This window comes from Stigmatopora argus, chromosome 8, assembly GCF_051989625.1.
Source record: "Stigmatopora argus isolate UIUO_Sarg chromosome 8, RoL_Sarg_1.0, whole genome shotgun sequence".
In the NCBI taxonomy this organism is placed as follows: Eukaryota; Metazoa; Chordata; class Actinopteri; order Syngnathiformes; family Syngnathidae; genus Stigmatopora; species Stigmatopora argus.
Window position 1 is genome coordinate 17,864,391 of NC_135394.1, and position 17,204 is coordinate 17,881,594.

The window sequence follows — 17,204 nt, forward strand, 5'->3', positions numbered from 1 at the left end:
AGCGCTCGAGGTCCCGCGCAAGCTAGCCGGCCGTTGGGCGCGGTTGGCTTTTTCTTTAGCGCTTAGCGATTCTTTATCTGGCAATGACGACTTCGCTATACTTTACATTGTCTTCTGGGAAAGTGTTGTCATTTTCTATTGTTATTACATCACTTCCTGTTGATTGGAGTCCATTTGGGGTTTGTTTTGGGTCACTTCCTGTGGATTTCAGCTCATGAGTTTTCGTTTTATAGGGACATTTTCAGGTCACTTCCTGTTGAATTTGGGTTACTTTGGATTTATTTTGGGCTACTTGTTCATTTGGGTAACTTCCTGTTCATTTGAGTAACTTCCTGTTCATTTGAGTGCAATTCAGTTGATTTGGGGCTTATTTTGGGTAACTTCCTGTTCATTTGAGTCCAATTCTGTCCATTTGGAGCTTATTTTGGGTCACTTCCTGTTGAATTTGGGTTATTTTGGATTCATTTTGGGCTACTTGTTCATTTGGGTAACTTCCTGTTCATTTGAGGCTTATTTTGGGTAACTTCCTGTGCATTCGAGTCAAATTCTGTTCATTTGGGGCTTATTTTGGGTCACTTCCTGTTGAATCTGGGCTACTTGTTCATTTGGGGCTTATTTTGGGTCACTTCCTGTTGAATTTGGGTGACTTTGGATTCATTTTGGGCTACTTGTTCATTTTGGGTAACTTCCTGTTCATTTGAGTCCAATTCTGTTGATTTGAGGCTTATTTTGGGTCACATCCTGTGGATTTGGTAACTTTTGGCTCATTTGGGGCTTATTTTGGGTCACTTCCTGTGGATTTGGGTCACTTTCGGCTCATTTGGGGCAAATTACACATTACTACTTGATAAAATTACTAGTTGATTTGCAGGATTTATATCTCACTTCCTGTTGATCCAAAGACATTTCTGGGTCACTTTTTGGTGCTTTGGCGCCCTTTCTGTTACGTTTGCCAAAATTACGGGTCACTGCCTGTTGATCCGGGTCACTTTCTGTGAACTTTGGGCAATTCCATGTTATTTTCTACGCTTATGAAGTCACTTCCTGTTCATAAGAGTCTCCTACTGAAAAACAAAGTGAGCTGTTTTGAAAGCGTTTTACGGGTGTCACCCGCATATATACGTACGTAGCAAAGGCTGACAAATGGGCTTCCCTTTTAGCCGCAGCTGCTTTGACACTCCAAGCGCTATTTGGGGTCCGGCCGCCCCCTTTTTCGGGGGCCGGAACGTTCCATTTGGAAAGAAAGGGGCCGCGCTACTTGACCCTTTCGACCCTATTAGCCCCTAACGGGCTAAACGTCGGCTAACATCGACGGCGCTATTTGTCCAATCCATTCCGACCATCCAATACTTTTTAATCGTGATAAAAAGTACGTGAAGTGGGTAATAAAAATAGTCTGACTTTATTGAACAATTTGTGCTAGCATGCTAGCACCGTTAGCATGCCGTCGTCATACATTCCCAGTAAGAATGGTCCAAAGCAGCGCTTGGTTTTTGCATAGCGTGTCGAAAGTTTTCACTTACGAGTTTTGTGCTGGTTGACCACCATTTTGTTTTTCTCGGTTAGCGCTAATTCAGAGTTAGCATTTTTTTTTTTCATCGTTTTTGGAAAGTTTAGCGGGAAATAACCCACCAAAGCGCTCATTCCGTTTCAGCACCGTCTTCTTCTAGTCAGGGTAGTGGGGGTGCTGGAGCCTATCCCGGCTGATTTGGGATACAAGGGGGACAGGACGAGATTGGTCGCTAATCGGTCATCCAACTAAATGAATGACTTTTTTAAAAACTCACTTTAATTTAGTTGGAAGCTAACGTTAGCTTGTTGGGGATTTGGAGATCGGTCGCCTGGACGTCCGCCGAGGGGCGCAGGAGCTCCAGTTGGGTTTCCAAGGCGACCCTCTCCCGGTTGACCGCCTGCAGCCACAAAACAGATCATGTGACAATGTCTCTCGACGAATGGCACGCGTGTACGGTGGATCATTACGTGAAATATTTGGTCATGACTTCATTTTGTTGGAACGCACCAAAAGTTTTGGGACGTTTTCCCATCTGATTGAATGGGGAAGTGTCCCAAAACTTTTGGGCATCTATATTTGTCAATCACATCAATACTATGACTAGAATGGATTCATTTTTCTTCCTTTTAATGCTACATTAATTTGTAAAAGTAAAAAATATTCATAGAGTGGATGAACATTTATTAATTCATGTTTTTTTTTTCTTAAAAAATGGCGGTACTCACTATCGCAAAAAAATATGAGATATGTGCCACTGCATATTTTGTATTATTTTTATAAAGACCAAATTTGTAAAACTTCTCAAAAATATTTTTCAAAATACATAAATTCCACTTCAAACAGCAGTGAATACTAAAATAAGAAATCAATTTCCCATCTTGTTGTGCACTTTTATTTTGAAATTCACAGGGGAAATCACTTTTTGGTATGATGCAAAAAAAATAAAAAATAATTAGACTTTTTACTAGAGACTAAAAATTGCGCGGCGGCTAGCGAAGGGTCGGAATTTAAAGCCGACCTCGACCCTGCCCGCCGCTGGGAACAGGTGACGACGACGAAGCTTTCGCAAAGGTCGCGCTCGCTCGTCTTTCCGACGGGCCATCCTTGGGCTCGCCGCTATTTTTTTGGGGGGCGGACAGTTGAGAATGCCGCCGCCCATTTTGGAATTAGATGCCAGCTAAATAAAGGCGCCTTTCTCGAATTCCCGCCATGCAACGGAAGTTGAGGGATGGCGGTGGCGTCAACGCGGATGCTAACCGCTAAGCTGTGCGTGAGTGGCAAAATAAAAAAAAATAGATATATATTTCAAAAGATTGCCCACTCAATGTATTATATTACAATAAATATTGAGTTCAGTTAAGAAAAATGGTAAGCCAATGAAAAAGGCTGAAAAAAAAAAATCAAGGGTGTCAACATATAGGCCCCGGGCCGGAAGTGGCCCGCCCGTGGGTCCGATCCGGCCCCTGGTGGACACTTTTTTTTAGCTCATTCATACTGTACGTGCTGAATTAGATTCTGTTTTTTTTTCATCAAACGATAGAAAGAATTTTTTTTGGTAAAACCTAACTTTTTCACTTTTTAAAGACACATTTCTTTGGCAAAACCTACGTTTTTTTTGTCTCTTGTGAAAGACATTTCTTTTCAAAACAAACTTCTCTTTTGAAAGACATTTCTTTTGGTAAAACCTCACTTTTCTTTTCAAAACAAATGTTTTTTCTCTCTTTTAAAAGACATTTCTTTGGCAAAACCTAACTTTTTTCTCTCTGTTTCATTCCCTAACGCCATTTTTTTCTCTCGTCTACCTTAAGCTGCTGCTGGAGTTCGCTGTTGAGTCGACTCAGGACGGCGTGGGCTTCCTTGTTCTTTCGGATGGCCGTCTGGACGGCTCGCTCGTGCCTGGGCGCCACAAAAAAAAAAAAAAAAAACAGAACAAACACCCTTTCAGCTTCCAAACGGCAAAACGGTTTAACTCCGCCCCGATGCAATCTGCTCCTTTTGTTCTTTTCCCACGGGATTTGGTGTCTTAAGTGGGAAAAAACAGGTGGCTAGCGCGTCAGCCTCACACTTCTGGGGTCGTGGGTTCGATCCCTGGTCAGATCCCTTACTTTGTGGAGTTTGCATGTTCTCCCTGGGCTGGTGTGGGTTTTCTCCGGGTTCTCCGCTTTCCTCCCACGTCCCAAAAAACATAAATGCTAGGCTAATTGGAGGCTAACTTGTTGCTAGCTATGAATGATTGGTTGATTGTCTCCTTGTGATTGGCTGGCCACCCATTCAGGGTGTGTGTCCCCCGCCCGATGCCCGTGATTAGCCGGGATGAGCTCCAGCACCCCTGCAACGATCTGAAATAATCTCAGAAAAGCTAATTTTGCTATATTTGGATGGGGAATGGTCTCCACGACATCAGAAAATGATACAAAAGAAGGAAAAAGCAGCCTAAAATGCCATTTTTCATAAGCATAAATCCTGACCAATCATTTTTATCCGACAGTTGGCGACAAAACCTCCAGCTTCGTCTTTGTTTAAGTATTGAAATGACAAAAAAATATATGTATCTATTTCCGCGTTTAAATTCCGAGTATGTCTCTGAAATAATAACCATTAAAAATATCAATTATTGATGTCTCTCTCGGTCAAAAAGGTTCCGGCCCCCCCTTATTCTAGCCTAGCATGTACTTACTTTTGCGCGTGTTTCACAAAATGGCCAGCAGGCGGCTCCGAGTGCTCCACGTTCCGATCGTCCGTCCGATGCTTTCTCCGAGCGGGCTTGTGGGGCGGAGCTTGCTTTTTTGGTGGGTCCTGGAAGAAAGAAGCGTTCCGAAGCGTCACGGGAATAGGTCACGTTATGCTAACAATCCGGGTGAAATATTTGGCGACCTCTCTCGAATCTGTGACGCTTGATTGGAGCGTGGGGCGGCGGCCGCGTTCTTGGGGGTTCTCGCCGCTCTCGTCCTGGAACACACACACATTAAGTGACCAGCAGAGGGCAGTGTTTCACCGAGACTTGTGTATAACGCGAACTTTGCTTCAGTTTTTTGGTACAAAATTTTGCACCTTGCACTCGAATAAATAATACAAAAGACATTGTCTTATATTCGGATCAAGACATCTAAAAAGATGTACAGCGGTACCTCTACATACGAGCAGGTCTACCTATGAGATGCTCGAGATACGAGGAAAATTAAGCAAATAATTCGCTCTTGATACGAGAAAAATTTCCAGATGCGAGAAAGCCAGGTGGCCATGACATGAGAGGCTGTTTATCATTGTGCCACATCTCTTTCGTGTATAACAGATATCTACGAGCACTGAACGTTTCTTTCTCCTACACATGGACCAGAAAACGCACAACGTGCATGCAGGCAAAAAGAGGGCTTTCTGGGTAATGAAGTATCCTCGTGCACACAACACCGATAGCCAATGGCACCCTTTCTCAGAATAAAACTTCATTACCCACAATCAATACGTAGGTAAGCTGAGCTGTTGCATTTCCTGTTTTTTTTTTGCTTAGCCTGTTAGGTCCCGTTAGCGGAGCGATCACTCATTCAAGACTAGTTGTCGTTGGCAAGTGGTCGTGCGTTATCCTATTGTGAGGACATTTGTGTGCATCATTTTGGGAATATTTTGAAGGCAATACAACAGCAAACATAGCGAACGTGAGGGTGGAGGCGTGGCCAACAGCTAACCCGCCCAGAACGAAGGTAAAAAAAAAAAATTTAAAAAAAATTAGAATTCAGTTTTGTGTAAAGTTACATTAAACGTATGTTTGAGTGTGTCTGTATATATTCATCCAAGTTCATTTAAATTTGTTTGGTCGGTTACAAGTGCGTTGCCGTGGATAAAGTCCCCCCAAACCACCCCCCACCTCCGTGTGTGAAATGCGTCTAATTTTACTTCCATTAAACACATTTTATTACTATTAAACCACTAGTTATGTGTTACTTTGTTAATAGATGGCGAATTAGAAGAAATCAAACATTTTTTTCCAATACAATATCCTGTTTTGGGTGTCTTTTCAGAGGGTTGGAACCAATTCATTTGTTTTCAATTCATTTCAATGGGAAACGTTAGGTCGAGTGACGAAAAGCTCGACATACGATCTCAGTCCCGGAACGGATTAAGATCCTATGTCGAGGTACCACTGTATATGCGAGAAAAAAATATGTAGTCACCACCAGTGGGCAGTGTTTCACCGAGACTCGTGTATAACGCGAATTTGCTTCAGTTTTTTTGGTACAAAACTTTACACGTTGCACTCGTATAAATAATACAAAAGACAGCGTCTTATATTCGGGTCAAGACTTCTAAAAAGATGTATATGCGAAAAAAAAATGTTAAGCTGACCTCTTCTCTGAAGCGACCAAAGTCTGCAAAGTTGAGCTGCCGTACTTTAGCCTGAGAAAGACGAGCGCAGGTCAGCGTTAGCATCGGACGTCCATCCCCGTCGATGCCGGCGAGCGAGTCGGACGTCTGAGCAAACCTGCGAGGCCGGCGGTCTGGGGGGCAGCGCCGGGGGAGTGGCCGACCATCCGCTCGCCGCCGCTTAAAAAAAAAGCGCAATTAATTTCCCAAAAAATGACGTCTTTCTAAAAAAGTAGGATTTCTATGAAGAGATAGAGAGACACCTGGCGCCCCCTGCTGGAAGAGCTTGTTAAGGTCCAGCGAGGAGGCTCGGGAGTGGCTTTTTTGCGGTCGAGGCGGCGGCACGGGAGGTTCGTCCGCCTTCCGCATGGCGTCGTCGGCAGAGGTGCTGGAGTACGATCTGGGGGAGGGGCGAAAATTCCGCCATTTTATCGCCATGGCGCGAATTTACCGACGTTCGGGCCCCATGTTTGCGACCTTTGCCGGGTTTTGGTCTTGGGGCGGCGGTCCGGGTCCAGCGAGGTCGCCTCTGTTGGGAGGAAGGCATGCCAGTGGTGGGTTAACTCATTAACTGCCATTGACGGCAAGAGACGTCCAATCCATTTGGACTGCTAGCGAACAATCTCTTATTTTTTCACCTAAATCATTTATTTTAAATTATATGTATGGATTTTTTAGGCAAATTCTTAGCTATTTTTTTTTGCATTACCTGGCCTGCTGGAAAATTTGTCGAGTTGCAAAGTTGCTCCTTCTTTTAATGTCTCAACGGGGCCAAAGCTACATTCTGAAATATTACAATGAAATTGTTAGCATGTAAAAAAAAGTTATTTTACAAGTACAGAATTAATTTGGCACTCAAATCTGACTTCTTTTTACACATGTCACATGACAACAAGATGGAAGCCCTATAGCACAGGTGTCAAAGTGGCGGCCCGGGGGCCAAATCTGGCCCGCTGCATCATTTTATGCGGCCCGAGAAAGTAAATCATGAGTGCCGACTTTCTGTTTTAGGATCAAATTCAAATGAAGAGTATAGATGTATATTACATTTCCTGATTTTCCCCCTTTTAAATCAATTATTGTCATTTTTTATCCATTTTTTTCTTAGTTTTTAGTTCAAAAATCAGTTTGTAAAATCTAAAAATATATTTAAAAAAAGCTAAAATAAACATTGTTTTAGATCTATAAAAACTGAATATTCAGGGCTTTTAATCCAATTCTTTTAATACATTTATAAAAATTTAAAAAATCTAAATATTATATCTAAAATTGTCCGGCCCACATGAAATGGGATTGACGTTAATGCGGCCCGCAAACCGACCCGAGTCTGACACCCTTGCCCTATGGATAGCATGCTAGCATCTAGCTTTTCTTTCCCTTGAAGAGTGGGCGGGGCCAAGACAGCTAAGCTAGATAGACTCATTCCATCTCACTTCATTTTTAAGCATTTTCTAGCACTTTTCGGGTGGATTTGGGTCCAAAATATGCTCTGATTCCATTTTAAAGTCACGTGATGTAGTACATTATAGCAAGAAATACATCAACTATGTATACACGCAGGGGTGACCAAACTCCGGTCCTGGAGAGCCGCTATCCGTTTTTTTTTTTCCATATCTCCCCCCTCTACCACAGCTGAATCAAATGATCAACTCATTAGCAAGCAGTCCACAATCTTGAAACCAATCCCAATGATTTGATTCAGGCGTGTTGGTGGAAAAAAGACCGGATAGCGGCTCTCCAGGACCAGAGTTGGCCACCCCTGATATATATACAATGATATATATATATAAACACGTGTTCGTTTGGTGTTTGAGTGACCACTGTAAGGGCTTGAAATTGCTCCAAATACCTTGATTTTTGCAGGGTTCGTCTCCGGGATCCTTTTTGGGGTTGGCTGGAATTGTTGGGTTCTTCATACATTGGACCTAACAAGGAAAATTTTAAAAAATGGCACAAAAGGAATTACAATAGTTTAAAAAAAACATTATTGGCCAAACGGCTCCCTCTACTGGCAGGGGTTTGACACTGCATATTAAAATATCTAAAGCAAATGTGTCTAAGTGGCAGCCCGGGGGCCAAATCTGGCCCACCGCCTCATTTTGTGTGGCCCGGGAAAGTCAATGATGAGTTCCGACTTTCTGTTTTAGGATCAAATTCAAATGAAGAGTATACATGTATATTACATTTTCTGATTTTCCCCATTTTTTCTGTTTTTAGTTCAGAAATCATTTTGTAAAATCTAAAAATATATATATATAAAAAAGCTCAAATAAACATTGTTTTAGATCTATAAAAAACTGAATATTCAGGGCTTTTAATCCAGTTCTTTTAATCCATTTATATAAAAAAAATCTAAATATTATATCTAAAATGATTGTGAAATCAAGCTGACGTTAACGCGGCCCGCGAACCAACCCGAGTCTGACACCCCTGATCAAAAGTTTTTTTTACCAAAAAATCCATTTTGACTGGAATTCAAATTGGATTGGACGCCGCACATTTCCTCAGTTTCGGATTCGCATGCAAAAATCCCTAATTTCTGTGTTTTTATTTACAAATCTAGATTCTTGTACTTAAGGAAAACCTGGAATTGACCTAAAAAGATAATGTAGAGAACAAAAAAAATTCCCAGAGGATAAAGAAGATGCGGCTTTATTTGCTTGATTTTGATTCGCTGCCACTGCCACTGATAGACTTTTTTTTTTTTTGATGAATTTTTCACTCACTTTCTCATCCAAGGATCCCAACGCAGGCCGCAAACCAGGCGGGAGACTCTCAGGGAGAGGGTAGCCATTTTTACGGGCCACGATCAGGTGGAAAGCCCAACAAAATTCGCTGAAGGTTAGCGCGCCGTCCTGGTCCACATCGCTGAGTTCCCTGAAAACCAAAAACCATGAGCCCAGAGTAGCCAACAGTGGTACCTCTACTTACAAAATGAATAACTTTGATATTTTTGTAAGTAGAGGCAAATTTCCCATTGAATTAGCATTATTCGCGCCACAATCTTTAATACTAGCGACTATAAACCCTTTAAAAACGTTAAAAATATCCAAATTTTGGATGAAATATATATGCAAAAAACAACATGAGGTAAAAAAAATAGAAATTTGCCGATTTTAGGACCACCCTAAGATTAATTTCGTAAGTAGAGGTACTATTGCATCACTTTTTGTGAGAATTAAAGCTGAATAAACATAAATACTTGCCAAATGTGGGAGAGTTCGGGTATGGGAAGTTTGGACTTGGTGAAAAAATTCTTTGCGACAGCACCTGAAAAAAAGATTTATTGGAAAATGTATTAAAAGTATATTTAAATATTGTTTTTTTTTTAAATTACCTAGTACGAGAGCACCCAAATCGGGCTGAAGGCTTTTAAACTGATTGGTGTAATATTCCAGCTGTTCCTGAGTGATCCTCCAGGGGTCGTCAACGTCACACTCTGTCGTTGATGATGCCAACTCAATGCCTGCCATTGACAATAATTGACGTCCAATTCAATGAAAGTAGGAGGGATGGTGCTAGACGTCCAATGAATTATAACTTGAAGTACTTTTGCACGATGACTTATGACTTCAATTCCATTTGTGGTTAAATTAGAGCACAGGTGTCAAAGTGGCGGCCCGGGGGCCAAATCTGGCCCGCCGCATCATTTTGTGTGGCCCGGGAAAGTAAATGATGAGTGGCGACTTTCTGTTTTAGGAGCAAATTCAAATGAAGAGTATAGATGTATATTACATTTCCTGATTTTCCCCCTTTTAAATCAATCATTGTCATTTTTTAATCCATTTTTTCTGTGTTTTTAGATCAGAAATCATTTTGTAAAATCTAAAAATATATTTTAAAAAAAGCTAAAACAAACATTGTTTTTGATCTATAAACAACGGAATATTCAGGGCCTTTAATTCCAGTTCATTTAATCAATTTATTAAAAAAATCTAAATATTATATCTAAAATGGTCCGGCCCACATCAGCTCGAGTTGAAAAATCTAAAAATATATATATAAAAAGCTAAAATAAACATTGTTTTAGATCTATAAAAAAACGAATATTCAGGACATTTAATCCAGTTCTTTTAATCCATTTATATAAAACAAAAATCTAAATATTATATCTAAAATGGTCCGGCCCATGTGAAATCAAGTTGACGTTAAAGCGGCCCGCGAACCAACCCGAGTCTGACACCCTTGAATTAGAGCGTCAATCACATAAAAATATGTCTGAATAATTTAAAAAAATATATTTTTTTACTTTTAGATTGGACTTCTAGCACAGCCAATGGCACCCAGTGAGTAAAATGAGTGCGCCATTGCATGAACAATTTGTGTGTGCTTGCGCAAAACTCTGATATTGCAGCAGCCACCAAAAAAAACATTAAAAAATAAGTGGCTAGGAGCTAAAAAAAATTGACTTTGACACATTTCTAAGTGAAAATACCCGCATGTGAGTCGGCCATCTGTCTTTTTCTGGGTGAGTCGTACGGGTAGGTATGGTAGGTCGTTGGGGAGCAAGGCGGCGATTTGCCTGGAGGGGGCGCCTCCTATCAAAAAAGTAGTACACAAAAAAAATCAAATCAAAATGTTGACAGGACCATTAAAGCATTTTTCTCATTTTTTAGATGAGATGTTCTAAAACAGGAATAGGACGTAGTGAGGGAAAATGGCCAGCAGAGGTCAGGATTCACGCCTGCTGTTCCCTTTTGAAGTTTGATTGTGCTGAGTTTCAAAGTACTGTTGCAATTTTATTGTTTTGTCTTCTTTTTGAAAAATATTGACAATAAAAACGACAGCAATCCCTCGAAATTCTCGGACAATGGACCCCACAAGAAGATAAATGACTATATTAATCGGAGAAGAACTATTTTCACTATTTTCACTGTGAGTAGAGTATTTAAAGTACCGTATTTATTTCGAGTATAACACGTAAAATGTTGTACAAAAAAAAAAAAAAACACGAATCCCGGTGAAACACTGCCCTCTGCCGGTGAAAAAGTATTGTGAATACATGTTTTGTCATGGCGACATGTGTTCAGGGAGCTGAGGAAAAAATTATATGAATTTTTTGTCACAAATTGTAGCTGCGCATTATACATGGGTGCATGTTATACTCGAATCAGTACGGTCGTTACATTTTTTAATATATACATTATATTTAGATATTAATACATTAGCCTTTTGACATGCTTCTAGCTGTAATATTTATTTAATATACATGTTTTGATAATTCTACTTGTGTACTTGTATTTCTGTAAAGGCGCGAAAACGTATTGTGGTAGTTATAATAGGGGTGATCCTACTTCGGGGTTTTTCGTTTATCACGGCCATGTCTGGTCTACATTAACTGCGATATTTGAGGGATTACTGTATATTTGATATGGTCAATCAGCGTAAACAGGTGGATTTAATGTGACTGGATTAAGAATCTCGGCGAAATTGTGTGGAATACATTTAGTCTTGGTAAGATTTAAAAAAAAATTCTGGAAAGGGGCGTACCTTCTTCTCGGAGCCGGTGTCCAAATCCCGAAACTTATCGGACTGGGTCTCGGGTTCCGCTTGAATCCCCGTGAATCTGGGCAGAGGTAGATCTGCAACGGAGAGGTTTGAGGGTTGGGTGGAGTTTGCATGTTCTCCCCGGGCTCGCGTGGGTTTTCTCTGGGTACTCCGGTTTCCTCCCACATCCCCCCAAAAACATGCATGCTAGGCTAATTGTGCGCTAACGTGTCTCTAGCTATGAGGGATTGGTTGTTTGTCTCCTTGTGCCCTGTGATTGGCTGGGCAACCATTTCCCCATAGTTAGCTGGGATAGGCTCCGACACCCCCCGCGACCCTTGTGAGGAGAAGCGGTTTGGAAAATGAATGAATGTGATAATTTGTACCCCAAAAGGTTGACAATAAGGCCCTTTCAAGAATCAATATATCATCTTAAACAAGTCCTACTCATGTTTTAAAAAATAAATAAAAATAAACTAAACTAATATTACTACTCCATTTCAAGTGGGCTGGACCATTTTAGATATAATATTTAGATTTTTTTTATATAAATGGGATGAAAAGAACTGGATCAAAAGCCATAAATAGTCTGTTTTTCTAAATGTAAAGCAATGTTTATTTGAGCTTTTTTTTCTTAGTAATGGAAAATTTCTTTTAATCATGTTTGTCATTTCAAATGGAAACAAAATATATTTTTAATGATGTTCAATATTAAAGTGGAAAACGGAAAATATCTATCTATTTATTTTTAGATCTTACAAAATGCGCTTTCAACTAAAAACACAAAATAAAATTGGATTGAAAATATTGCAATTATTGATTTTAAAAAGGGGAAAATCAGGAAATATAATATACATCTATAATCTTCATTTGAATTTGATCCTAAAACAGAAAGACGGCACTACTTTACTTTCCCGGGCCGCACAAAATGATGCGGCGGGCCAGATTTGGCCCCCGGGCCGCCCCTTTGACACACCTGTGCTATAGTCAATAAATGGAAAGAAAACCAATCCTATAGTAATATTTGTTTTAAGCGAAACTAATATTGGTATAGTCAATAAATAGAAAAACAGAAGCCGCCTACTTTAAGATTACAGCGCAATCCCTTCAGGTTGGAAATAATCTCTTAATCTCTTTGATTCCTTACCGGCCGACGCGCACTCCAGGCGGATGGGAAGGCCGGCTTGGGCGGCGGCCAGCAGCTTGAGGGCCACGTAGAACTGAGCCGTGCCGAAGTAGCCCGCCCTCTTGGCGCCGCACACCTCCATCACCTGCAAATCATCGGAAAACGTGCCCCAAAAGCAAAAATTCAACCATCTAACAACAACAACTGTATTACACAAGATCACTTGGTTATTAAAGTTCCTAATCTAGAGCGGAATGTGATCCAAGATCCGCTCTTAACCGGATTTACGCCGCGAGTTTGAGCGCCCGATTCCGAGTTAGGCCCTTCCATTAATTTCAATCAACGGTTGACACATTTAACACATTTAAAGTGACCCAAAATTGTCAAGAAATGCCCCAAAAACGGTTGCCGTTGACAGCAAGTCAGACCATGTTGTTGGGGGTGTGTACCGTATTTCCTATTGGCGGTAAAATATTGATAAACAAATGAATTGGACGCCCATTATATAAAAAAGTTAAGAAGCAGTAACTCACAGGTGTCAAAGTGGCGGCCCGGGGGCCAAATCTGGCCCACCAAATATTTTGTGCGGCCCGGGAAAGTAAATCACGAGTGCCGACTTTCTGTTTTAGGATCAAATTCAAATGAAGAATATAGATGTATATTAAATTTCCTGATTTTTCCTTTTAAATCAATAATTGTAATTTTTTTAAATCATTTTTTTCTGTTTTTAGTTCAAAAATCATTTTGTAAAATCTAAAAATACATAAAAAGATAAAATAAACATTGTTTTAGATCTATAAAAAAACTGAATATTCAGGGCTTTTAATCCATTTATAAAAAAAATATCTAAATATGATATCTAAAATGGTCCGGCCCATGTGAAATCAAGTTGACATTAACGCGGCCCGCGAACCAACCCGAGTCTGACACCCTTGAAGTAACCCAATCTTTACAGGAAGTGACCCATGCCATAGCAAATTCTCCATAAAAAGCATTTTCCATTTGAAAGTGAACTGTCCAATTCAAGTCCACAAAGCAAACCAATAAACAGGCCACAACTCGACACCGTAAAAAAGTTCCAAAACAAGGCCCGGGGGTGCAAGAGTCACGCAGCACGCATCCTGCCCGTGGTGTAAAAAATGCCTGCCGTCAATCAAGACGCTTCGGCGCCGAGCGGGAAGGAAGCGGCGTGAACGCCGTGCCACACTTCCTGACGGGCGCACAATGGGTCGGCGGACCCCCGGAAAAATCCCTGTCGTGTCATTTTGACTTGTCTCAGCAAAAGTGTTAAAAACAGAACATTTATATCTAACATTAATATGATTTTTTTTTCGTGAGGGAATATATTAGCAAATATTTTGTATTAGGCATTAAAAAAACTATTTTACACCCGATTCTGATTTTAGAAAAATTACGTAGTTAGACCCAATTTCCAAAAACGTGATGTAATTTGATTGGAAAACTGACGATTGGTCAAAATGGATGGATCTCTATGCCAGTTAAAAAGATAAAATAAAGAAAACCATTTCATAACCCGATCTTTTTACACATGATTCCGACCTTATGAAAATAACGTCTAATTTCCGATCATCTGATTGGACATGGGATATCTTTATTTTATAATTATTTGTACGGAGATACATGTACAAAAAAATGTATGTTGCTCTGCTGCTTCTGTTGACACTAAAAAGTTTTAGGTTGCAGCACTACTTGACGCATTTAACATTGTTTTAATGCAAAAAAAATGCACTATCTGCTGCAAAATCTATCAAAATTGCTGTACATTTTTCCAACGAATAATCAAAACTGTATGAAATCGCTGCATATCAATATCGCGATATAAATTGGCCCATGGGATGAGCTATATTTTTGTCAGTACTACCGGTTGGGAATAGTAAATATGTTAGCTCACCTGGTGTAGCATTTCAGCGGGGAGCCCGGACGCCTTGAAGAGCTCGGCCACCTTTGAAGAGGACAGCTGACTCCCGGAGGAATCCGCCTGAGCGGCCTGACACAGCCCATGCAGACCGGAGTAGTACCGCCGCTCGTGTTCGTGCAGCGGGATTAGACCTTCCAGGTACGCCGCTGCAGCTCCTCCGCCACCGGGGGCTTCCTGCTCCATGGGCTCGTCTCTGACCACCGCTACAACCGAGAGTTCATTCTCCCCACATCGCCGGCCGCCCTTCCTCACCTCAACTGCGGATCATCCGCTGCTCGTGTTCGTCATGGAACCCCCACCAACCTGCAGTACCACGCCGGGACTGTGGGTTGTGATAGAGAGCCGGAATACTGTTTATTCATCGTGTTGGCATGCTAGCTTGTTGTAGTTTCACTGGCGTCGCATCCTAGCTATGCTAAGAGAGCTAGCTAGAATGTTATATACAACGAAATTTAACAGTGTTCTAATTAAAAAACAAAATAACAATTAAATAAAAAGTAGACCGTTATCTACCAAGGTTAAAAGTTGAGATGTGGGTTGTTTAGCGTCAATTAAAGGTACATTTGTTCGACCAAACTGCAGTGACAAAACGGAACTGCGGGGAGGCTATAGAGCACCGAGTGTTGCAAGCTAGCTTCTTCACTATGCTAAGCTAGTTGGAGCTTCACTGTTGTCGATTACTAGCTATGCTACGGCGGCTAGCTAGCGTGATACATACAACGGAATTTCACGTTTTAATTACAAATAAAAGAACAATTAAATAAAAAGTAGACCGTTATCTACTAATTGTATAAGTACTGATACAGGTATGGATTGTTTAGCGTCAATTAAAGATACATTTCAAATGACCAGTACAAATGATTTGTTCTACCAAACTGCAGTGATAAAACGGAACTGCAGGGAGGCTAACGGTGACAGGGCAAATTTACTATCCTTAACAAATATAGGCCTTTGCCATTTTGTAGAAAACGTTACCACAATTAAAACAATTAGTAGTGAAATTTTCCAATAATTCCTATATACACATTTACACACACTCACGTTGCTCCACAAAGTCAGGTTGATTTTTTCAAATAGCTAAATTATTCTCATTACTGATCAAATTCAGACACGTAAACCCCACAGAAATAACTAACTTCTTAGCTAAGATAGCTTTAGTTTGTTGGATGGATATAACACGTGTAGCTAAACGCGTAATTACGACTGTGAGCCAACTAGGACTACCGTTATCACTTTCGGCCATTTTGTGTCAGTGCCATTCGATAATTTTGAAATAGGCAATGGACAATGCACTTTAAAATAACTATAATTTGCCCACATCTTCAAGCACTATTGATGCTAGACACCTTAAATTAAGAGCATATATAAAAGTGTTGTTTATGTATATTTTTCAACACCCAGATTGAACCACAGCGTTTATCTCTGTCTATATATATGATGTCTGGTTCGTAGTTTGATAGAAGCCCCTTAGCCAGATCAATATTCACGGAAAATTGACAGCGTTTGTATTTAAAAACACAGACATGATGTAAACCAATTCAAATTAAATTCTTCTATCCACTAGAGAAGCTTACAAGTGGTAAAATACGTTGTATTTTCTTCATTCAAGTCACATTTCCTCCAGTATATCATGATTCTGCAGCGGAGAAACACCGCCCCCGTGTGTCCATAAAAAGAAGTACACCCCTCCAGGCCTATTTTTTTTTATAAACCCCAGACAATAATTCACCTATGATTCACTTACTTCAATAAACTTGAATGGAAAAGAACTGGCCAGCACTATTCATTTTTATGTTTATTGTTTCTTGTCATGTGGGATCACAAAGTTTAAATGGGTTTCAGCTTGACTTGTAAATAGGATTTTTATTGTCGTCTACTTGCACAACCTTGACTGCGATAAAACACAAGTAATGAGAGCATTAAAAGTGCAAGAGGCAGCCTACCTTGGGCCCAGCAATCATTATACAACAACAAAAACAAACGCAATAACCATGTGTTTGTTTCACTATTGATTCATTCATCATCTGAACCGCTTATCCTCTCGTGGGGGGTGCTGGAGCCGATCCTGGTCAACTAAGGACACCATGAATGGGACACCCTGAATTGGTCGTCAACCAATCGCAGGGCACAAGGAGACAAACAACCAATTACTCATAGCTAGGGTCAATCTAGAGCAAGGGTGTCAAACTCGGGTTCGCGGGCCTCAATAACATCAACTCGATTTCATGTGGGCCGGACCATTTTAGATATAATATTTAGATTTTTTTTAATTTTTATTGGATTATAAGAACTGGATCTAACGTCCTAAATATTCCATTTTTTTCATATATATAAAACTGTTTATTTGAACTTTTTTTTCTTAGTAAGGGAAAACATCTAATAATCATTTGTTTTTAAATTCAAATGGAAACATTTTTTTTTAAATTTATATTCAATATTAAAGTGGAAAACCAAAAATATTTTTATGTATTTATTTTTAGATTTTACAAAATGCTTTTTGACGAAAAAAATGGATAAAAAATTGCAATGATTGATTTTAAAAAGGGGAAAATCAGGAAATATAATATACATCTATAATCTTCAATCTTGAATTTGATCCCAAAACAGAAAGTTGGCACTCATCATTTACTTTCCCGGGCCGCACAAAATGATGCGCCGGGCCAGATTTGGCCCCGGGGCTGCCACTTTGACACCTGTGATGTAGAGTGCTAAATTAGCTTAGCATGCATGTTTTTACCAATTTTGTCATATGCAGTTTCTGGGTATGATGACAATTAGGC

At 40.2% G+C, this 17,204-nt stretch overlaps 1 protein-coding gene across 4 annotated transcripts; it reads right to left on the reverse strand.

The window, feature by feature from the left end:
* Positions 1-1,379: 1,379 nt before the first annotated feature.
* Positions 1,380-15,605, reverse strand: reps2 (RALBP1 associated Eps domain containing 2). 4 transcript variants are annotated; one of them, XM_077608065.1, is made up of 20 exons: positions 15,466-15,605; positions 14,677-14,746; positions 14,398-14,598; positions 12,507-12,630; positions 11,363-11,454; positions 10,308-10,410; positions 9,210-9,338; positions 9,079-9,142; positions 8,599-8,749; positions 7,722-7,797; positions 6,582-6,656; positions 6,350-6,401; positions 6,136-6,272; positions 5,991-6,052; positions 5,855-5,905; positions 4,388-4,462; positions 4,191-4,309; positions 3,316-3,409; positions 1,788-1,910; positions 1,380-1,703 (listed from the first exon to the last, which is right to left on the reverse strand). In XM_077608065.1, exons 3-19 carry the CDS (start codon positions 14,407-14,409, stop codon positions 1,794-1,796), a joined length of 1,533 nt encoding a protein of 510 aa, XP_077464191.1. In that variant the 5' UTR covers positions 14,410-14,598; positions 14,677-14,746; positions 15,466-15,605; the 3' UTR covers positions 1,380-1,703; positions 1,788-1,793. The 4 variants fall into 4 exon arrangements, with proteins under 4 accessions (XP_077464191.1, XP_077464190.1, XP_077464189.1 ...); XM_077608064.1 differs by having other exon boundaries at positions 9,225-9,338; positions 14,398-14,746; XM_077608063.1 differs by having other exon boundaries at positions 5,991-6,046; positions 14,398-14,746.
* Positions 15,606-17,204: the final 1,599 nt, after the last annotated feature.

What these genes read in the sequence shown, in the direction of transcription:
- reps2 (XM_077608062.1), bottom strand. Translation starts at nt 14,607, where the DNA reads ATGGAGCAGGAAGCCCCCGGTGGCGGAGGAGCTGCAGCGGCGTACCTG. An exon ending in CTTCCAGCAGGGGGCGCCAG is followed by an intron (nt 6,053 to 6,135) that starts GTGTCTCTCTAT and finishes TTTTTTTTTAAG; the next exon opens with CGGCGGCGAGCGGATGGTCG. An exon ending in TTGGTCGCTTCAGAGAAGAG is followed by an intron (nt 4,463 to 5,854) that starts GTCAGCTTAACA and finishes TGTGTGTTCCAG; the next exon opens with GACGAGAGCGGCGAGAACCC.